The 23,324-nt window shown below is 33.4% G+C and overlaps 4 protein-coding genes and 1 long non-coding RNA gene across 5 annotated transcripts; 2 read left to right on the top strand and 3 right to left on the bottom strand.

The window, feature by feature from the left end:
- Positions 1–1,793: 1,793 nt before the first annotated feature.
- LOC133823730 (uncharacterized) lies at positions 1,794–3,175 on the bottom strand. Its single transcript, XM_062256576.1, has 3 exons — positions 2,666–3,175; positions 2,354–2,585; positions 1,794–2,263 (listed from the first exon to the last, which is right to left on the bottom strand). Exons 1-3 carry the CDS (start codon positions 3,173–3,175, stop codon positions 1,794–1,796), a joined length of 1,212 nt encoding a protein of 403 aa, XP_062112560.1.
- A 915-nt stretch (positions 3,176–4,090) lies between these two features.
- On the bottom strand, positions 4,091–8,021 carry LOC133820975 (uncharacterized). Its single transcript, XR_009887243.1, has 3 exons — positions 7,951–8,021; positions 4,944–5,023; positions 4,091–4,430 (listed from the first exon to the last, which is right to left on the bottom strand). It is a non-coding gene; the product is annotated as an uncharacterized LOC133820975 (long non-coding RNA).
- A 2,598-nt stretch (positions 8,022–10,619) lies between these two features.
- On the top strand, positions 10,620–13,058 carry LOC133822285 (probable carboxylesterase 11). The gene is made up of 2 exons (XM_062254570.1): positions 10,620–11,442; positions 12,174–13,058. The coding sequence occupies exons 1-2, from the start codon at positions 10,760–10,762 to the stop codon at positions 12,709–12,711; spliced, it is 1,221 nt and encodes a 406-aa protein (XP_062110554.1). The 5' UTR covers positions 10,620–10,759; the 3' UTR covers positions 12,712–13,058.
- A 1,008-nt stretch (positions 13,059–14,066) lies between these two features.
- Positions 14,067–16,135, top strand: LOC133822284 (protein HHL1, chloroplastic). Its single transcript, XM_062254569.1, has 6 exons — positions 14,067–14,420; positions 14,648–14,785; positions 15,173–15,259; positions 15,378–15,425; positions 15,524–15,663; positions 15,861–16,135. Exons 1-6 carry the CDS (start codon positions 14,154–14,156, stop codon positions 15,871–15,873), a joined length of 693 nt encoding a protein of 230 aa, XP_062110553.1. The 5' UTR covers positions 14,067–14,153; the 3' UTR covers positions 15,874–16,135.
- Positions 16,136–16,168: 33 nt separating this feature from the next.
- Positions 16,169–18,274, bottom strand: LOC133822282 (tryptamine 5-hydroxylase-like). Its single transcript, XM_062254568.1, has 2 exons — positions 17,262–18,274; positions 16,169–17,049 (listed from the first exon to the last, which is right to left on the bottom strand). Exons 1-2 carry the CDS (start codon positions 18,195–18,197, stop codon positions 16,429–16,431), a joined length of 1,557 nt encoding a protein of 518 aa, XP_062110552.1. The 5' UTR covers positions 18,198–18,274; the 3' UTR covers positions 16,169–16,428.
- Positions 18,275–23,324: the final 5,050 nt, after the last annotated feature.

Raw genomic sequence — 23,324 nt, 5'->3', positions numbered from 1 at the left:
ATACCACGTGGTCGATTACTTCCACTATTGTATTCTTGTAAATAGTATCTTTCACCACGATATGGTAGGAGAAAACCTTTTGTGCATGGAAACTCAAAATCCAAAACATAATATTCACCTACATAATAAAACATGTCAAAAAGAAAAATTAGTTTTCTATATGCACCATCTCATAAATTATAAAATAATAATTCAATCCCAGGCTTTCAATACCTTCTGTAGTCAATGAAAACTTATATTTAGGTTTCGTAATTACATCTATAAACTTATATTTAGGTTTCGTAATTGCATCTATAAACACCTCAAACTGACACCCGAGTGAAAAGTTATGCACTTTCTATGAATTGTATCGAGTTCCATCGAGGTGTGTCAAGACAGATGGTTTTTTTTTCATGAAAATCATGATTTTTAAGGACCTATCGAGCTGGGCATCAAGGTACATCGAGGTATATCGTGTTTTCTGCAAATTCTTACATTTTAGATCTAAAAAATTGTGAAAAAATTCCAAAAAAACCAAAAAAAATCTTGCACAGATCTGTTCGAAAATGCATATATTGGTGTCTTAATTGAACTTTTAGTAAGTTTAAGTTCGAAATCATAAAAAACAATCATGAATATTTTTTTTAGTCTCCATAGATACTTTAAAGAGAGAAGAAAAAATCCAAGGAGGATGCCAAAGTTGTGGATATTTTTTTCAAATAAATTTGGTGGTGATGATGGTTTGGTGGTGGCATGTCATGGCTCTCCAAAGAATCAAATGGTGAACCAAGAGAGAGGGGGAGAAGAGAGATGAAGACTAAAAAAATGAAAGGGGTATATTTGGAAACAAAGCAAATAGTAGCATTATTTTGTAAGGTTGATATAGGGTGGCATTTTTTGGATATATGAACCCACAATATATATAAATACCCAAATTTTCCTATATTTATATCTATATAGAGATATAACTATCCTATATAATTACAATACATATAATTTTGTGAATAAACTTTTGGAAAACGTGATAAATCCTCCTCCTCCTCCCTCTTTGGTTTTTTTAACTTAAAAAAATGTCTAAGATTTAAAAATATATATATACTAAAAATACTGTATTTTAAAAATTTGCAAAAATACGGAGTGATATAATCATAAATACTGAGTAATTTTGTTTTTGTAAACAAAATTTACAAATTTATGACAATACAATTTTTTTGTAACTAAATTTGAAAAAATTATAACCATATGTTACAATTTTATAACAATATTTACAAATTAAATAGAAAACTGTTACAAACAATAACATAGGTTGTGTTTGGTAAAATTTTTGTTTTTAAATTTTTTAAACTCAAAAATAAAAATATATTTTGTTTTATGTTTTTTTATTTTTATAAAATAAAAATGTGCTTGATAAACATTTTTGTTTTCTGTTTTTTTAAAATAAAAATAAAAATGTGTTTGGTAACTTTTATTTTTATTTTTTGTTTAAAAAAATAAAAAATAAAAAACATGTTTGGTAAATATTTTTTTTAAATTTATTTTTTATTTTCATTTTCTAAACTAAAAAATAAAAATATTTTTTGTGACCACTATTTATTATTTTAAAATAAAAAATAAGAAAATTATAGTAAAAAAAGATCATATTAATAATATTCAATTAATCTCAAATTTCAAAACTTAATATCTATCCACGAGATAACACAAAATCAAGAAAGTTTACATAGTAAAATAAAAACATATGAACTGATAATTGTCCAAACTTAAAGTAAAGTATTAAACGAGTCATAACAATTAACTAATGTCTTTACTCAATCTCACTATCGTCGACTAGCTCTCCATATATGATCAGCAATTTCATCATGAACATGAGCCATTTCACGTATATGAGTTCTAGAAATACTGAACTCTACACTACCAGTCAAAGTTTCATCCGTGCTTTGTAAAGTAATGGTCTGTACATCAGAATTTCCTTCACCTCCATCAAAATATACATCTGCTTCTGCATTTATCCTTGTAAAATTATGAATCCCACAGCAAGCAATGACAATGTACTTTTGTATTCTTAGATCATATGAATGCATTTGCTTTAGGATTGGAAAACGGGCCTTCAACACGCCGAAACACCGCTCAATGACATTTCTCAAGGAAGAGTGTCGATAATTGAAAAGCTCTTTTTTTCCTATGGGATTAAGATCTGTGTATTGGCCCAAATGATACCTTTCCCCTCGGTATGGCGAAAGAAAACCAGGCATGTTTGTATAGCCAGAATCAACAAGATAATATTTTCCTAATCCAACGATAATTCATGTTAGTTTTTACTTATAGATATTTATATAAAATAATGTCAATCAACATAATAAGTTTGATAAATACTTACCTTGGGGCGGCATTGGAAATCCATAATCTAGGTTTGTGGCACATTCTAGAAGAATCTGTGCATCATTAGCTGATCCTTCCCATCCAGGGACAACGTATGTGAACTTCATGTCAAATGAACATACACACATAACGTTCTGAGTTGTATCCACTTTTCGACCTCGATATGGTATTTGTTCATCAATTGGAACATGCGCAGAAATATAAGTCCCATTTATAGCTCCAACACAATTCTAAAATACAAAATAAATTATTATATTTTTTTTATTGAATATTGAAAGAAAGGAAAAAATAATAATTCAAATTTTTGTACCTTAAAAAATGGATAGTATCTTGGATCGAATCGAATTTGTGGAGGAGTTACATCAAATGAAGGTGGAGTAATTAGTTCTTTGGATAGACGACATATTGCCTTCAAAACCTTCCTAAAATAATGAGATGTGGTTGAGATGGAGTGTTGAAATCGTTCAACAACCACACGATGTCGTTCATTATGGTCAATCACAAATAAGAACATAGCCACTTGTTCTTCAACAGACAGATATCGTGAGTTCTTCAATAAAAAAATTTCTTTTAGAACACCACAAAATAGTTTGAAGACATCTTTGTTCATTCTAAGCAAATCATAACACCTACTCCAATGCCCGTGCAACACTTCCATAACGTATTCATGGCCTGAAAGAGCTGAATTTCTACAAGGTTGCTTAGATAGATATAATTGATTATATTCCTCGCAAGCAAAATATAGCAAAATCTCTCCAAACTCATCATCTGAATCGTCCAGTAAATTATCCTTATTGAACCGAGCAACGTTTAAAGACATTTTATCTTGATAGTAGAAAAAACTTTTAAATTTTACATTCAATATATAAAAATATACAAACACTCAAAGTCAAAGTCAAACCATAAAACAAAATAGGCAAAACAAGTCATCCAGTCAATATCTAACAAGTCATCCAGTCAATAGCTAAACAAAGTCATCCAGTCAATAGCTATTAAAGTCATCCAGTTAATAGCTAATAAAGTCATCCAGTCAATAGCTTAACAAAGTCATCCAGTCAAAAGCTAAACAAAACTAAAGTTAATAGCAAAATAAAGTCATCTTGTTCATAGCTAAACAAAGTCTAAACTTTTTCACTTCAAATTCAGCAACCAATCTATTCTTCTATGCTCTGGCATCTTTAGAAACAATGCTCTGGACACCTCGTTCTCAAACTTCTCAATAGCTTTTGCGTATACTTCTCCACTAATTCCATCAATTTGATTAAGAGCTTCAACACTCTCATCCAATAAGTAATGTGATGCAGATGTTGCCATTGATCTCTCTATCAATTCTGTCTTTCGCTTTGCAATTTCATTATATGTTGCCAGTGCATCTGCCAAAGCTGATGAGAACTTTGCTCTTTTTACTGATCGAGAGTTCGAAGTGGCTGTTGATTTACCTCTTCTTTTGTTACCATCCTCATCAAAACCACTTTCTTCATTCATAGTAGAAGGACTTATTGACGTTGCATCATCATCATTAGAAGGACTTCGAGTTGAAGGATGAGCATTGGAACCAGCTGTAGTAGTATCACCAAAGATAGTGCATAATTTCTCATAAAACTTACAATCTTTCTTTCTAAATCTTTTAGCAGGCTTGTTAACCTACATGAAATGAAATTATATTGATAAAATATACTAATACCTATCAAAATAAATCAAGCATAAAATCCATTTTAAATCATTTTTACCCGAATAAGTTTATCCCAAACTTCATCTGTCGCACTAACTTCTCCAGTCGCTGCATTGTATCACATACCAGTCTCTTTTAGTAAAGACTTAAAATCCTTATGCTTTTGCTTTAATTGATTGTATTTGTTCCTTAGTTGCATATCACTATAATTTCTTTTTGCTCGTCCACAAAGCTCCTCCTTTATATATTTCCATGATTGCTTAGTAAAGGTTGTGGTATTCTTATTTCCCTTTAAGACTTCTTCTTCCATAAGTTCAATGAAAATTTCTTCATGCTTTTGAGTCCAAACAGAAGCCTCATCATTATTCTCAATAATAAGAACTTCATTATCAACACCTGCCATCTAGGTAAGACCTAAATATTCAATAAGAAATCTAAATGCAAATATAAGACTATTCCTAAAGAAACAACGATTTCAAGAACATTATTTGAATGACTAAACATTCCTGAATATTATTAAGATCATAATTTGAATAATATTAAGTTAATCCTTTATTAACACTAACAGAAACTGTTAAAATAATATTATTTGAATGACTAAACATTCCTAAACATTATTAAGATCAGAATTTGAATAATATTAAGTTAATCTTTTATTAACACTAACAGAATCTATTACAATAATATTAAGTTACCAAACCACCAAGTAAGATCCACCCACATAAGAAAAAGCAAAACAAACAAAAACCCAGCTGCCAAACAGCCAATAAAACCACAATGCAGAAATCCACAAATGCAAATGGAATCAGATTCAAAGAGTGGCAGCAAAACTTTATCGCAAATCTACAATGGAGGAACAGCCATAATGAAAGAAATATGTAATATATTTATATGATTGGATTGGAAGAGAGTGTACCTTGAGTAAAGCAAAGGGATCAGGGCCAAAGAGGTCTTTGATCTGAAATTGAAATTTCCAAGCTTAGATCATCAATTCTCCTACATAAAGCACATGTAATAAGAGAGTAAGCACTTCATATTTACAGCAACATAACCTAATGCTATGTCGAATGTGATGGCAACTAATGCAACATGTAATATGGATCTATCAAAAGATCAACATTGTTAAAGACAAAAATGAGTTGGCCATCATACCTCCCATAAGTGGAGGCTGAATGAAGCTAAGTGGAGACAAAAGATCATCAAAAATGAGCTTGAAAATGCAATAGATACCCTGGCTGGTAACATTGGTATTTGTAAAAAACTCTTCCATATAATTTTCTATTATCAGAATATAAGCCAATAGCCCTTCATTCCAACATATGATCAAAGCTAGATTCACTTTTAGCTAACCAATATATAGGTAATGTTGTATCTGATATTATCTCTGTTTGTTTTGTTTTTTTCAGTGGCAAACACAAATCATGCATCACTAATTTTATTGCTCATTTTAAGTTAATTCTATGCTCTTGTGTACTAGTAATCTGAGTTGAAAATAAAAATAAATAAATTATTAACCAGGCTTGTGGAACTACAAGAACTTTGTAATGCTGGAATGGAAGATGAGATCAACAGGAAAATAATCATTTACAAACTATTCTATCCTTCTCTCTCTATCTCTCTCTGTCTGTCTCTCTCACATGCTATTCCAAAGTCACCCTTATGTCGTTGCTTGGGGTTGGGTTGTCCGGCCAGTAAGAAATATCACCTTCACTAGGCATTGAGAGTTGTCTAACGTAGAACACTAGATTTCCCTTGTCAACTTTAAAATAAAACTTCCCTTTTGAGTAATTTGACTCAGAGTACCTAGCAGCGAGTTGTGTGTCTTGACCAAGAATTTGGCTAGGCAACAATGTGTTTGTTGGGTTAGAAAAACTCTCCCAAAGACTGACATTATTCTGGTTGGCGAGCACTAAATTCCCAATGTCGAACATGGCTGCATGGTCAACTCCAAGGCCAGAGATAACACTAGACCATACTTCTGTTCCTGTTGAGTCTCTCAAAACTAAGCCAAGGCTGGTTAGTTTAACGATGGAGCCTTGGTGAACAAGATTGTTTCCATTGGCTGACCAAACAATGGTTTTCTGAGGTATTTTGTTGAACCAGATAGCAAGAAGGAAGTCACCTTTTTGGATTTTCTAGAAACCAAAGGCGAATTCACCAGATGGTGATAGCCATGACTCGTTTTTATCAAGTTGTGCAGTGAGTGGTGGTGAACCCAAAGAGACATTACTAGTGCTGCTGGTATGGCTTAGCAACACCAAAATGAATAAGCTAATAAGAAGAAATGTTCTCATTGTGTCGTAGTGTAAAACTAACTAATAATGGAGAAGAGCAGCTTACTTCATTAAGTCTAGAAAGACAAAGCTATTCCAAAGGCTGTGCAAGAGCATTGGCGGCAATAGATTTCTTGACCATGCGAAGACAGCACCCATCACAACCCCAAGAAAAATAAGCGGAAGCATCTTCTGTACGTTGAAATGTGCCATGGCAAAGACAACTGAACTAACCAGAATTGCACACCACACTGGCATGTACTTGGTCAAAGAAGGAAGAAGAAAGCCCCTAAAGACAATCTAGATTCACTCTTCCAAATAATTTTCTATTATCATAATATAAGTCAATAGCCCTTCATTCCAACATATGATCAAGCTAGATTCACTTTTAGCTAACCAATAGATAGGTAATTTATTTTATTAGGAATACTAAGAAAGCTCACTTTCTCCCCCTATTTGGCACTAATCTATCAAGAGAGGAGTAGAATCTATCACTAAGCTAAAGTTATAGTAGTAACTGCAGGTAGTCTTAACTTGCCAATATTCTCCAACCTTAATCTTTCCTTGGCATTAAAATACTACAGTACTGCTCTCTCATAAAATAACAGGGTTATCTCATATTTTTTCTTGAGCGTATCTTTTACTCGGTACTGTATAGCTTCCCACAGTTCAATCATTTCTAAAAATGAGAACTACTTGATTCCAATGTTTAGAAACTTTACAAGGTTCACTGTATGCAGAGCAATCTCTTCCTTCTTTCCAAGCAACCCGAAACTTATCTTTGCTATATCTTTGCTATCCAACAATCCTGTCCAAACACTCCTCAAACTTCCTCCTTCCTAGGAGCTTCTCCTCCATTTTGACTATGATGCTCCTTACCAAGTTATTACTTAACTTGGATAGCTTCATGTATACTCCCCCTTCTGTTTTGAAAAATCTCTAACAATAAGCTTGCAGAACTGATTCTGAATTGCTTCTTGTATCTCAATATCTTCTCAGCGTTGTATATGTCTTCAAGAGCTTCTAGAATCCAAGCAGACGCACGCATCAATAGAACTAATAGCTCGAAGCCCTACAGTCTGGTTCATTCAGCAATTCTGACAGTACCACCATCCTTAGAGAGTGTCAATATGAACACCTTGAGTTCAGTTCTGAAACTCCAGTAATGTTTACTGGCTCCACTGTCCCTAATATCATATCTAATGATTCATCCAAAACCAGTAGGGTAATGGAGTTTTTCTTAACCATGACCAGTGAGGTCATAGTGCACCCTACGTCCAAGTCCGTGGCCAAAGGGGTTATGGAATACCTAAACAACCATAATCTCACAGTACGCTTAGCAAAGAAGAGAGAAGAGAGAAAAACCAAAAGCATCCCTTCCTACCCTCTCATTCCTTGTGCAATCCACACTTCGAATATCAACATCACCAAAAACAAGTCTGAACATCCTTTTTTTTGGAGTTATTTTATGAAACATAAATTTGCATCTGAAGCGTTGCCTTACAAAGTGAAAAACCAGTTACGCTAATTGTCAATATCTTCTTTGCACACAACATATCAGAGGAAAGAGCCGCAATACACAATTTCAAAAAAAACATAAATCAAGAATCCAAAAGAGGTTCAAACCAGAAAGAAAGAACAAATATGTACCTGTGAATTAAGAATACACTGAGCTTAGCTAAAATCTCAGAGTCCTGTGTCAATTATATTAGACAAGAGAAAAAATAGAGGAAAATCAGAAACCCTAATCCCAAACAAAATCAGAAAAAGAGATTGAGAAGAAGAAGAAGAAGAAATCATATGAGGGAGAGACATGAAAGAGATGGTGTACCTGAAGAAAATTTGGAGAGACCTATGAGAAGCCATTGAAGCTTGAGAGAGGTCTCTATACACTAGCTTGAGATGGGAGAAAAAAAAATTGGTTTAAAAAAAGATTGAAAGTATGAAAATGGTGTTTTCAAAATTTGGTCAATTTTAATTAAAATTTAAAAAAATTAAAAATAAGTTTAAAAAAACTTTAACTCACCGAACATGTTTTTCGGTGTTGTTATCAAAAATTTTATTATTTAATCAAAAAACTATTTAAAATTTTTTTACCGAACAGGGCCATAATTGTTATTTTTTATAAGGTTTAGCCAAAAACTTATGAATCCTTTCTTTTTTTTTTTTTTTCCATTTATGGACTTCTTTTAGGGGTTTGGTGCAAAATGACCATTAATGGTGTGTGAAATTAAGTGAATGTTCATGTTTTTAATTTTGTAGTAAAATACTCTAACCATCTTTTTAATATTACATATTACCAAATATGTCATTTAAAAAATTATTATTTTATTCTAAATATTTTAATATTATGGTATATGTATATAAATTTTGTTTGATTAGTTTTTATTTTGAAGTTATTTTGATTTTTTTTTTCGTTTTTATGGGTTGTTTAATAATATACCATACCACAAAATACATGTACTGAGTTAAAAAATAATATACCAACAAAAATAACAAAATTATTACTAAAAATATATATACTATGCTAATAAAATTATATATTACCATTAAAATGTATATATCATGATACAAAAATATATACTACCATTATGTATAATAAGATAGAAGTTAAATATCATAAAAAAATGATATATCATAGCACAAAAAACATATACATTAATTGGAAAATAATATGCCAACAACCCATAAAAATTTAAAAAATCAATATAACTTTAAAATAAAAACTAGTTAAACAAAACTAATTTACGAATACCAGTATATTAAATTTATACGCTTCTAAATAAATAAATAAAACTATAGAAAATGATAATTTAAGTAATTAACAATGTAAAATGATTATTTTTTTATAATTTAAAAAATGAGGATATTAGCTTCTTGATATCATTATTTTTGGCCATTTACTATAATTTTTTTTATAAGGTTTAGCCCAAAACTTATGAATCTTTTCTCCTTTTTTTTTTTTTTTTTTTTTGCCCTTTATGGACTTGTTTTATCTCCAAGGCGTATGGGAAGATACTTTTGAACCCGAGTAGCCCAGCCCAAATTTTCAAGCAATGCAGTCTATTGGGCTTATATTCGCAATCGACCTGCTTATCGGTTTGATATTGGGTCTCTACAAACTATGGAGTGAAGGGTTAACTTCAAAACTATCACTAAATGAATTATGCCACCTAATTTATAATTACATATTTGTACCACTTTCTTTTAGTTCAGTAGTAAACCACACAGTATAATTTTTGAGTGATTAGTTTACCAGTTTAATAGTTTTACTATAAAATTTAATAGTGGTTTACTGAAAAAGTGGTATAAATCAAATAAAAGCATAGCGGTGATATAAATAATTAAATGTACACTCACTTTGTGTGATATAACAAGCCTTAACGTATTTTGTCAAAAAAAAAAAGAGATTTTTTCTTAAATATATATTTTCTTACGGTTTTTTTTTAAATACGCACTCAAATTTTAAAAAATACGATTTTTAAAGTTTCATAATTACGAAAATACGGTTTTTATGAAAATCAACTTGAAAACAACACACTTAACCAACTAAAGATCGACAAAAAAAAACTAAAAGCAACGTAAAAACAAAAAAATAACGTGAAAACAATTTGAAAACAACATAAAAAAAAAAACTGTAAAATTGTAAAAAAAAATTTAAAACCATACAATTAAAAAATATATATTTGACCGTAGAAATATAATATTTTAATAAAAAAATAGTATTTTATGTAATTTTGAAAAAAAAAAGCCTTAAGGTAAAGCAAAGGTCCAAACCCATTTTCTTATTTTAATATATATTAATCAATACTAATTAATCAAGATTCAAAATAATTAATCACGTGGTTCATTGTTTAGGTTTTGTTTATAATAAGTTTATTTAGGTTTTATGAGTTTTGCAAATTCAAAATTGTTTTAAATTTTAAATTTACTTCTTTTTTAAAAAAAATTGTTTAAATTTAATTTTAGTTTTAAAATTTAGATATTAGATAAAAATAAATTTTAATAATAATTTACTGCGCTGAATTTAGTGAAACGAATTATACGATATTTAAAAAAAAACAAATATTGAGATTTTTTTGTTGATTTTCAACAGTTTAAATTAATAAAACCCGATAACATCAATAAACGAAGTGGTGCACGTGAGAGATCCAATGCCAGATCAGCAACGAGAAAAGACAGACGTAATATGGTTTGACGTGGCAGCACGCTCATGCCACCAAATTGAAAGTCTATAGTTAAACCCTTAGACAGCGAAGCACCGGAACATTTTTTAAATCGAAGCTTCCTTATATAAACTCTGATTGAGACCACCGCACCCACCTGACGCCGTCTTCTTATTCTCATAATCCTAATTTGAATTGAACTAGTCATTTTTCATTCTTCTTCTCCACCACTTCAAAATCCATAAATACCAGACCTTCAAACCCTAGAAACTGTTTTCCTCCTCAATCAAACCATGCCGACTCTCACCGTCCAGGTCTACAGCTTCTACTACAAGAACCGCCTCAAACGACTACTACACAGGTTATCATCGTCTCAATCCACTGGCTCCGGCTCCGATTCCGGATATGACCCGTTTGGAATTACATCCAGACCCGGGGACTCTATTGTACAGGCTAATCCCTCATTCCAAAACGGCGTCGCTACTAAAGACATCCATGTTGATCCCTTATCTTCTCTTTCTCTTCGAATCTTCCTCCCCGATTCCGTCCTAGGGGTTTCTGATTCTTCTATTGGTGATAAGAGTCGGAGCAGCCGTGATGATGGTGTTGCTTACGGTGGTTATTCTCCTCCGTCGACATCGGATAGTCGGTGCCGGAAACTTCCTGTGATGTTGCAATTTCACGGTGGGGGGTTTGTTAGTGGGAGCAACGCGTCGCCGGAGAATGACGCGTTTTGTCGGCGGATGGCGAAACTCTGTGATGTGATTGTTGTGGCTGTGGGGTATAGGTTAGCGCCGGAGAGTCGGTTCCCGGCGGCTTTTGAGGATGGGCTTAAGGTTTTGAATTGGCTTGGGAAACAGGCGAACTTGGCTTCTCTTCGTAATGTGAGACACGTCCGTGCTAATCGTCGAATTTTTGATAGCTTTGGGGAGTCTTTGGCGGAGCCTTGGTTGGCTGCTCACGGTGATCCATCCAGGTATGGCTTCTTTTTTTATTCCTATAAAAATCATTTGTGAAAGTCTTATACTGATGCTCTTTAATTTCAAGTTTGCTTATTTATTTTCAAGCATGACCTCTGTGCTGGAAATAGAAATAAAAAATTGTGCTTTTAAGAAATCATTGGAAATTTGAGATTTTTATCCACATAATGTCGAACTACTACCATAAAGAATTGTAGAACATGGCTTAGAATTTGGATTTTCAGAACCTTAGAATAGCGAATTACTACATAAGATTCTGAATCTGATAAGAATTCTGAAAGCTAACCTTATTCTATGAATACATAAGGACTTGTTAAAACATAAATGTATAAATTGTATTCTAGCTTCTGATCCCTTGAACATATTTATGAAAATACTGTGCCATTTTTTTTTTACATTTGCTCTTAGTTTCTTGTTTGCTTGTTTACGTATGATGTGTGTTTTAGTGTAAAATAAAACTTGTGCTATTAACCTGAATTCTTGAAAGATTTTGATCTTGTATTAGTTACAGAAAAAGCATGGATTGTAAAACATGATTCAGAACCAGGATTTTTAATAGCTTGCTTAGATTAAACTCATTCCTTTTCTAATAGAAAGTTGGAAGCTAACCAAGTGTTTGTAATGGCCCTCACTTGTATCATTCTATTTAGTGCGATGCTTCTAGTTCTAGCCATACTTTTGCTCTTGCTTGTGTAATGTGTAACAATCTTGTTATTGATTATGGCAGATGTGTATTACTTGGGGTGAACTCTGGTGCAAACATAGCAGACTACGTAGCTCGGAAAGCTGTCACGGCTGGGAAGCTTTTGAATCCCATTAAGGTGGTAGCACAAGTCCTAATGTACCCATTCTTCACTGGAAATGTTCCCACAAAGTCAGAGATCAAATTTTCAAATTCTTATTTCTACGACAAGGCTATGTGTTCTATGGCATGGAAGCTGTTTTTACCCGAGAAAGAGTTCGATCTCGACCACCCTGCAGCCAACCCCTTAGTTTCCGGGAGAGAGTTGGATCTGAAACGCATGACCCCAACCCTCACAGTGGTTGCCGAGCATGATTTGATGCGTGATCGGGCCACTGCTTATTCAGAGGAGCTGCGGAGAGCTAATGTGGATGCGCCGGTACTTGAGTACAAGGACGCTGTGCATGATTTTGCCACTCTTGAAGTGCTCCTTCACACTCCTCAGGCCTTGGCTTGTGCTGATGATATTGCTATTTGGATCAAAAAGTATATTTCACTTAGAGGCCATGAGTTTTCTTATTGATATTATTATTTTATTGGGAGCGGGAGGAATTTACAGTGAGGATTGAAGAAGCATGTTTGCGGAGATTAAGCGTTAGGAGGGGACAGTTTTGTGGATATAGCATGTTCCTTCGATTTGGCTATTTTTTATTAGTTTTTTTTTTCTTCTTCGTGTATAGCTTAGTGCTTGTCTATGTATAGGACCCTTTGTAAATGAACTATCCAGCCTATCTATTCTTTCATTTTTCTTTCTTTTATGATAGATTATAATCATATTTATACAGTTTGACAATTATTTCGGCTCCGAAATATATTGTATTCTATGCATCTTGCAAAATAAGAATATTAAAATGTAAAGAATCTTATCTACTCTAGAGTATTTTCATTTTGTCCCTTTCATATCCAAAGGGCCAATGACTACCTACTAAGTTATAACCCCTCTCTCTAACAATAAATTTGCTGGGATTTCGTTGATATTGATCAACAATAATCAACAAACCAACACTATAATAATTGTGGATAAGAAAAACGACATTAAGTCATAAAACGTCAACGGCCATGTCAAACATCGATGTGGGGGCATACATGGTGATGGTATAGGGATATTGATTTTATATAATTTGTATTGGAAAGATGACAAACACATATGTGGATATAAGGAAATGGCTATATTCCTGCGAAATATAAAACGATAATATTTCACAAAAACGACACTAAATCATAAAACGACACTAATGAGGAAAAACGACAACATTTCGATGTGGGTCATAGATGTTAGTGAAGGGACATTAATTTTATACTTTGTGTTAGAAAGATCACAAAAACATATGTGGAGATAAGAAAATGGCTATATTCCTACAAAACGACCATATTTTATATAAAACCACAACATATTAAAAAACGACACAAAATCATAAAACAATATTAATGAGAAAAAACGACAACGGAAATGTCAAACATCGATGTGTGGCATACCCGGTCATGGTTAAGTGGAGATAAGAAAATAGCTATCCTCAGACAAAACGACGATATTTATAAAAAACGACAATATTCCATTAAAAACGACATTAATGAGAAAAAAGGACAAGTCAATGTCAAATATAGATGTGGGGTACACGCGGTCATGGTGAAGGGACGTTATTTTTGTAATTTGTATTAGAAAGATGACAAAAACATAAGTGGAGATAAGAAAATGATATACTCCTACAAAACGACAATATTCATAAAAACGACACAAACTTAGAAACGAAAAAACTAAAATAATTGTAAAAACGACAATGTATATAATAAAAATAAATAAATAAAACTGGGCAATAATCCACGTGTATGGTGGGATATTCACTTCATGTTCTGCTGTCAACCACTCCGACTGTGTGGATAAGAGTCTCTCGGAGTGTCGGACAATATAGCTAGAGAAGGGGACGCACTCGGCGAACAACCAAAACCAATAAAAAGTCAGCCAAAATGTCCCTGAACGCCGTGCTCCGGCTCCCATTGTCAAACTTCAGGACCCAGGAAGATGGGTTGGTGAGGCACTCACTCGGCTCCTCCAGCCGGACGAGTCTAAAGCAACACCCCGAACAGAGGCAACAGCAACGCCACCAAACACTAGTGGTTCAGGCCAAGGGCAAGAAGGGAATGCAAGAACGCCAGTTTCAGAGGCCTCCTCCCATGCCCAAGATTGAAGACGATGGAAACCCACGTTTTGTTATCTTCATCCGTATGGCCGAGGTTCGTTTCTTTTATCCCTGTCTTTTGTTTTTCAACTCAAACTTCTAAACTTTTATCTGAATTTTTTGGTGCGTTTCTAAAGTTTAAAAACTTTCAACCCGCTATGGTTCTTATAGCTTTATCAGCGTTAAATTCTAATAATTGCAATTTGCGCACAATATTGAACAGTAGTTTTCAATTGGCTCAGGTTAATCATGCTGTATATGTAATGATTTATATTTTTTCAGGTTGGTTTTTGGTACCCGCTTAGTGTAGTAACAGGAGGCACCACTGCTAAAATCATGGTTGCAGCCAAAGATAATTTTCTGGGAAAATACATATACAAAGACACATTGGCTAGAAATCTTGCTGCAGTTATCTACAGAGTAAGTTTTCTGCTTGTTATGATTTTGAAAACTATATTTCTCTTACATGTGCTGATATTTCACTCATAAGGAAAGTATTTGAAGATCATGAGCTGCAACCTTAAACTAAGTTTGGGCCAGAAATAGTGCTTTGCCAAATGATCTATCTTTCCCAGCACATTCTCTGTCATACCAGTATAATTGATTCAATCTGAATTCGGATATTTCATTGTTATGATTTAATTTTCAAATAACATATACTATTTTTTGTAATGATATGTGTATCAAGGTTTACTTGTGTATCACATGATTGGAATGGCAGAACCAAAAATTTTAAGGTAGCAATTTGCAGCCTTCGTTCATATTCATATGTTTATGTTGCTAATAGCTTGTTATTTATCTAAATAGGATGAGAAGGAAATACAGAAGTCAGCACTTAAGCAGTTTAAAGTGTTGCGGTCAGCTAAGAACTTCAGATATGGATACAAAATTGTCGTAATGATCCTAAATCCTCTACTGTCCATGACAAATTATTATTTTTTCTGAGATGTCTTGTCCCCGAAGATCTATTTCAATATGGATTAGCTGAGTTTCTGTTGCTCTGAACTTACAGGAAGATGGGAATATAAAAGCTGCACTTTCTACCTCAGATGTTATTGAGGTATAAATTAAGCTGTTAGGTTGCAAATATATAATTCTTTAACTCTTGAGCTTCTGGTATTTCCCATTTAACATCTTTTTATCTGCACTTGAACCTAGCTTCCAACACTAGATAAGCTCAAGACAGTAGTAGACAAAGTGAAAGATTTTTTTGGTGATGCAAAGGACTCTTTTGGGAAGATGTCCTCGTTAAATGCCCCAACTGAGGAGTCAGAGGAAAACACCAAAGAAAAGCAAAAGTGAGTAGTTACATATGTACCATTCTCTGAGCTATTTTATTCTCTTTTCTAAGATGCTTTAGTTATAGAAGTTAGAGGCTTTGTTTTATTTTGTCTGGCAATGCTCTAACCTAAGCCACTCCACCACTTCTTACATTTTAGGATCTATATTGATTTTAACTCCCTGGGCTAAAATGGTTTGTTGGTTCATCTACCAGGGTTAGCAGCTGAAGTTAAAGCACCCAATTGCTTGATTCACAGTGGCCACTGATTCAGGGAGATAGAGATCTTCCGCAGTACATACAACGCTGCTCGGAAAGTTCGTGCACAAGTCTCATCCTCAGTTTTGTTCATACATCTTTTGCTCATTTACAAAGTTTCATGTTATTTTTCACCGATGTTAATAGACAGATTTAACAAGTTCCGGACTTGTATATTTTTTTTGTAACATCTGAAACTCCTGGAATCGAGTAGAGTACATCGTTTGCATGAAGGGAATGTCTTTATTTGAAGTTTTTCCTTAAGGTTAAACCGAACTTCGAGAATTCTTATTCAAACTTAAGTATCATAGAAACGATTACATAAAAAGGTCCAAACGTAACGTTTTAGCATGACCTTATTACAAACTATTTAGAACACGAAATCCTCAAACAACAACAGCAGCAAATAAAGAAACAGATGGCAGCTCTTAGTAACAAACGACATTATAGAAGCAGGGTCTCAATTAGGCAGAAAGTAAAGTACCGTGCATCAGTACTTATCACTAATTTTAATACAAATGCATCACTATAATGCGAAATCCTTATTCAAAGTTGGGACGAGAATAAGAGGAGTCTTCTTTCTTGTGGCGAGCCCGAAAATCTCATCAAGGTCTACATCATCAGTGCTAACTCCCTCAGGCAATCTCCAATCAAAATGGCACAAGAGCAGAGCTAGTCCAAGCTCAACTGTTGCCAAGCCAAAGGTAAATCCAGGGCAGCCTCTTCTTCCTCCACCAAATGGTAGAAACTTGAAATCTGTATCTTTAACATCCATGTTACAACCCTCAAATCTCTCAGGATTAAACTCCAGGGGATTTTCCCATGATTTAGGGTCCCTTCCTATGGCGTAGGAGTTTATCAGAACCCGAGTTTTTGCAGGTATGTCATAGCCATCTAGAGTGCAGTCCGCCATGGACTCCCGAGGAACAAGGAGAGGCACTGGGGGGTGCAATCGCATTGCCTCCTTCACAACAGCTCTCATGTAATGAAGATGCTGAAGTTGGCTCTCGTCAACTTTGCCGGCAGTTGAAGCGATTTTTCGAACTTCTTCTTGTGCTTTCTTCATCACTTTTGGGTGCCTAACTAGCTCAGTCATTGTCCATTCTAAAGTGGCTGATGTTGTATCTGTTCCAGCTACAAACATGTCCTGTATGTATCATTAGAAGCATCATAACTATGAGGAAATAGTCTGCTAAGAAAACTTAGATGTGGGATATTTGAATACAAGCTCTATCAAATTCTTAAGTTAAATAAAGATTTACTATTAACAAATATAAATAATGACTATGACAAACAAGTCAATTAGTTATACAAAAAAATAAAAAAATCAAACATGTCTTAACTCAGTAACTAGTTTACCAGAACAAGAGCTTTAAGATTGTCATCTGTAATGGGAACTTCCAAGTCATCTCGCCGCTGCACCCGAAGAAGCACGTCCACGAAATCTTCTCTGCTATCCAACGACGCCGTTTTCACTACTGAGGAATGTTCTTCTATTATTTCATCGCAAACCGCTCTCAGATCTTCCAAGTTCTTCTCCAACCTCCTTTTGAACCCACTCACCGAGTTGATCCACTTCCAGTCCGGGAAAAAGTCCCCTACGCAAAAACCACCTAGCAACTCCTGCGTCTCCACCAAAACCCTCACCAAATGACTCTTCTGCCCCTCGCCGGACCCCACTTCTTCCCCCAGAAACCTCCTCCCAAACGCCACTCGGCACAGAATATCATTCGCTAAGGTAAACAACACCTTGCTCAAGTCCACCACCTCAGACGACAAACACCGACTCGAGATGTGACTCAACATACGGTTCATCTCCTCGAGCCGGACGATCCCAAAAGAGTTGACTCGCTTGGGGCTGAGCAACTCGGTGACGCATATCTTTCGGGCTTGGCGCCAGTAAGGCCCGTACCGGGAGAAGGTGACGTCTGAGCAGCCGAAAGAGAGGTACTGAGCGGCCACGAGCTGGGGTCGGCTGGCGAAGACGTGGTCGTGGGTTTTGAGGACGAGTCCGGCGAGTCGGGCGGAGGAGATGACGAGGGTCGGAACTCGGCCGAGTCGAAGTAGGAAGACGGGGCCGAGTCGGTCGGCAAGTCGTGCGAAGGAGTGGTGGGGCATGTCCGTTAGGAGGTGTAGATGGCCGACTACGGGAATGCATGGCGGCGAAGGAGGGTCCCTACCGGTCTGCCACGTAGGCTTCTTAGTGGGCCACGTGGGTAGGCTTATGACGTGGACGAATAAGGAGGCGCCAAGTAGGATAGCGAGGGTAAGTGAGAGAAGAATTAAAAAGTCCATTCAATAATTTCGAAGGGCATCTACAGAGCTAATAAGAAAAAGCACAAGATTTTGAGTGCTATTATTTAATTTTTGTGACATGAACGAGTTTGTTATTATTTATAGGACAGATGATAAGAATTTTGTAAACATTATTTAAATATTTTATCTTACAGCTATCAAAAATAAATAATTAGTTGAGAGAATATTAAATAGGGTGAAATATAAAGTCAATTTTGTAATTTTTTTATTGATTATAATAGTGATATAATGTAATTTACGTGGGATAATAGTCTAACTAATGCTAATTATTTATGACATAACTATTTTTATTTTAAATAATAATAATAATGATTGTTACCCTAAAATAATAATAATTTTTTTCACGAAAATAAAAATGAAATGTGTAATATTGTATATTTCTTTGAACACAAATTATAATGTGTCATTATTGTAGTATCTTGGTAGTTAGTTTTCTTGTTTAATTATTTATTTTATCTTGACCATTAGTTTTGAGAGTTGGTGTACATTTTCATCCATTTAAAAAAAATTGAGTGTTGTTATTTGACACCTTAAGGTGTTCAACATCACATGAGGTATCGTCTAATGATTGGTTAGCCATACCTCATAATCCTTATTAAATTCAAATAAGTGGGACCCAATATTGGATTGCACCAATAGTGGTATGCCACCTACTTGTGGTGTTGGATACTAGTGGTACCCCTTAGCAATTCTAAAAAAAAAAATTACTTTTCAATTCACTTATTAAATAATGTTGATCATTAACCACTCACACTAGCTTGTCTACTCTATCCTTCAAAATACACTACTACAAAAATAGGCTTTAACTTCTATTTTTTCGCTTGTTATTCTTCGGATCTCGTGGAGATATTAACTGAAGTTAATTCAAGCGAAGTTAAAAGTATCTAAATACCGAAGTTAAATTGTACCCTTTAACTTTGATTATTATGTAAAAATCGAAGTCAAAGCCCTTTAACTTCGATTTTTACATAATAACCGAAGTTAAATGTACTTTTTCCTAAAAAAAAAAATATTTATTTTCTTTGTATTATTATTTTGGTTTTTTATAAAATATTTTAATTCTAATTTGTAATTATTTTAATATTAATAAATATATTTGACCATTCCAATAAACTTAAAATAAAATAAAATTCACAAACTATATAGACTTAATGTACGTATATATACACATTCATATTTAAATAAAAGCTAAGTATCACATAAACATCTAAAATGTTCATACAACTAAACATGTGAAGTTCACCTAAGTAATTATTTGAAATATTTAAATTTCTTAAGTAATAAATATTTTTCAAAAAATTTAGCAGAATTTCCCCTATAAATAGGACTACCCAAACCTGTTGACATTCAATTTACAACTAAAATTTGCAACAGATCAGAGAGCAGATAAGCATAATAATCATATCAAGTTTATCAGAAATTGAAGGAATGCCTCATACCAAAAAGCAAAGTTTAGTCTCCAATTACAATATAACTCATGTTAATCCATTTTCCATCTTGAATGCTTGCCTTGAATTTTGACGGTATCCATAAGCTCCGTAGTTCAAAGTAACCTTATCTAGTCAAGAGACATGATAATATTACTTCAAACTAGGGACTTATGGTTATCACACAGCACACGAATTCCCGATATCCTATTCAAAACCTACTGCCAAACCTAAAAAGTTTAAATTATAACTCTATGAATAAATACTACATATTTAAAAATATGTTCAATTAATAAATCCTAAAAAAATTGGGCAAAGTTTCATATGTTTTCATAACACATCTCAATTTCATAAGTACTACTAATTCAATATAAAGAAAAACAACAATCAACATGCATAATTTTATCCTTATACCACCGCAACACACAAATTTTCCAGAACCTACTTCACTAATTTTCAAAGTTATTTTTCCCTAAATTCAATATAATTTAACTATAATTCTATAAATATGTGCAATAGTAATAAATAATTGAACTAAAATACTTCCTCACCTACAAATTAATTATCAAGTTAGTAACCGCCTATTCAAAACCAAAATACCGCCAAAACAATAATTGTCCTAAAAAGTTTAAACAAAAATAAAGTGTTAAAATTATTGACTTTATATATAACTAGTACCAAACATATTTAATATTTAATACAAACTAAACATTAAAACATATTTATACAAATGACTATTTAAACGAAATATTAACTTTATTTTTGTTGTACAACAAGAACATATTAATTTTTTTTCAACAATAAAAAATTAACTTGATTAATACACCAAATAATTATTATAAATAATAATATTTTATAAATAACAAAAAATTATAAATTTATTAATATAATAATATCAAATTCGGATTAATAAAGAAAATGATCATAAACACATATTTGGAAGATTCATACATTTTTAAATAGTGAAATGCAACTCCAAATCAAGATTATCAACCTTAAAAACCTATACATTATCAATATATTATACAAAATATAATAAATCTGAAATAATAAGCAAAAAAATATAAAAAAATAATATGAACAGTTATTTAATGATCCATACCCCTTTCAAAGCTCAACAACGTGTTTGGATGTTGAAAATCCATTCAAAAACCCAAAACAATGGGTATTTTTGACCACCACCCCCCCATTATAAAATGAACAACTTTTTCCTCTCAAAACTAAATATAAACAAATTTTTTTATGACCTATATGAATTTTTTTTAGCAAAAATGATGGAAGAAATTGGAAGAAAACAAGAAAAATGATGGAAAATAGGTGAAACCCTTTTCTCTCTCACGGTGGTAATGAAGGTTTTCGGGTCTGTTTTGCATTTCAGAATGAGGAGATGTTCAAGTGGAAAAGGGTGTTTTAAAGACCTTTAACTTCGGTTATTACGAAAAGACTGAAGTTAAAAGGTGTTATATTATTTTATAATATAATGTAAAATTATATTATAATGTTTTAGATTAAATAAATGTGACAAAGTGTGTCACATATTGTAACATATAATAGAGAGTTACAATATTTAGATATATGAGATATATCCAAATAATGTAACATATTTGGTGTTACAAATTTGTAACTTCCAAATATTACCCTTTATTGTGTAAAATTGTTGTTACACAATATTGAGATGAATTTCATAAAGTCATATGTGATATGGTTGTTAGAGATATGATTTTAACCCCAATAATGTGTTTTGGGAGTTACAAAATCATTTGGGAGGGTTTGGAACCGTTTGGAAAAACAGCACAATTTTTTGTGCTGAAATTGGTCTGTGGCCGCGGCCTGTGGGACAGAGACTAGTGGCTGCAGCCACCATTGTCTCTGGCCGCAGCCACAGGCCAAAAAACTGACCAATTTTCAGTTTTTTCAATATTTGTTGAACGGCTCAAAAAACCCAAAAAACTCCCAAATCTCTTTTTTAATTCCATATTAATCCAATTAAACATTGGTAACAGTCATGGGGGTTGGTGGAATTTGAAATTCAAAGGGTGTCTCTAAACTCTATAAATAGGAGCCTATAGCTCACTTGTATGACACAACTTTTCTATCCACTAGAGCACTTGGCTAGAAACACCTTGAGGCTTGATAATTCCAGAAAGCTTTTCCAATATGTGAGAGAGATCCCTTAGTGCTTGAGTTAGGGGGAAATAAGCTTTTGGACAAAGGTTTTAAACCTTGTTCAAGTTGGTGATCCACAATTCTCTTCACTTAGGTTGTGTAAGTGAGAGTTTGATTGTGTTTCTGTTCTTCTTTTTATTCTATTGCTTTTCTTCTTATTCTCTTGTTCTATTTACTTGTATATTTTGTTTAAGAGTTGTAATCTTTTCATTTGATCTAAACACTTTATTTTACTTGTAATCTTTTGCTTAGAGTTGTATTCTCACTATTCTCTTCTTCATCATCATCTTCTTCCTTTCTTTAGTTTATTTGTATTTTCAGTTATAGAGTTGTAACCTTATTTAATCAATCTATATTTACTTGTAATATTATTGCATAGAGTTGTAATATTATAATCATTTCCATTGAGGAAAAACAATATTTTCCTAACAAAAGGTACCCTTTAACTTCGGTCTTTTCATAATAACTGAAGTTAAAGGGTACAATTTAACTTTGGTTTTAAAAAAAACCGAAGTTGAAAGCTCTACCCTACTTATCTTCAATAAAATCGAAGTAGTAGGTTAATTCCTATAAGTGCTAAACCAAAAAGCGAAGTTAGAAGTCCGTTAATTTAACTTCGCTTTTTATGTATTTACCAACAATTCTATGTATAAAAACTGAAGTTAAAGTCTATTTTTGTAGTAGTGATACATCACTAAAATCTCTTCTTCTTTTTTCTATTTTACATTAAATTTTTACATCACTTCTGTTGACGCCTTTTTTCGTCAACTTAGAAAAAGTGAGCATTAAACACCAAATTATAAAAATCAATGATAAACACACGATATTTTACGTGGTTCAGCAGTTAAAATCTGCCTAGTCCACGAGTCGGTATTATTCAATTGCGGAATTCTCCCAAAGCTTTTAGAAAGCAATTTAGCAGAGTATTCCCAGTACCTAATTCAGCGTATCTACAAATGAATTTCTCCAGTCTATTTATAGGCTGGTTTACAGAATATCTTCCCTCTTATTTCAGGAAGTTATCATTTAAATTTCAAATAAATACAAATAAACGCTCTTAATTACATAATATTCCATGACAATCGAGATCGACTAATCATCGCAAGCTTGCTACTTTGGTTTGCCTCGGCCTTAGCAAGTGACTTTATCGAGATCATCCTCTCCGAGCTCGCAATACCCAAGCTCGAACCTTCTTAACTGATACTAGATTGCCAACAAGAATAAACCAGGAAATTTATACAAGTGTTGAACTCCTGTAATTGCAGCTTCGAGCTTGACTTGTGACCTCGGGACACCTTCGAGACCGCGCACAGTTTCTGAGCTCACCAATTCCAACGTCGTCGTTTTAATACTGAGCGGGACTGTCAAACCCAATTCACATAAATGTTGATGACATGGCACACTTGCTTATTTCGAGCTTACACTTTACGAGCCTATCTTTTGAGATCAAAATTTATATTCTCGAAATTTGGGTGTAACATTTTGCCCCCTCAAAAGTATTGGTTCGAATCCT

This window comes from Humulus lupulus, chromosome 3 (genome assembly GCF_963169125.1).
Source record: "Humulus lupulus chromosome 3, drHumLupu1.1, whole genome shotgun sequence".
NCBI classification, from domain to species: Eukaryota; Viridiplantae; Streptophyta; class Magnoliopsida; order Rosales; family Cannabaceae; genus Humulus; species Humulus lupulus.
The sequence above is the reverse complement of the archived record's forward strand: the minus strand, read 5'-3'. Positions and strand labels throughout refer to the sequence as shown.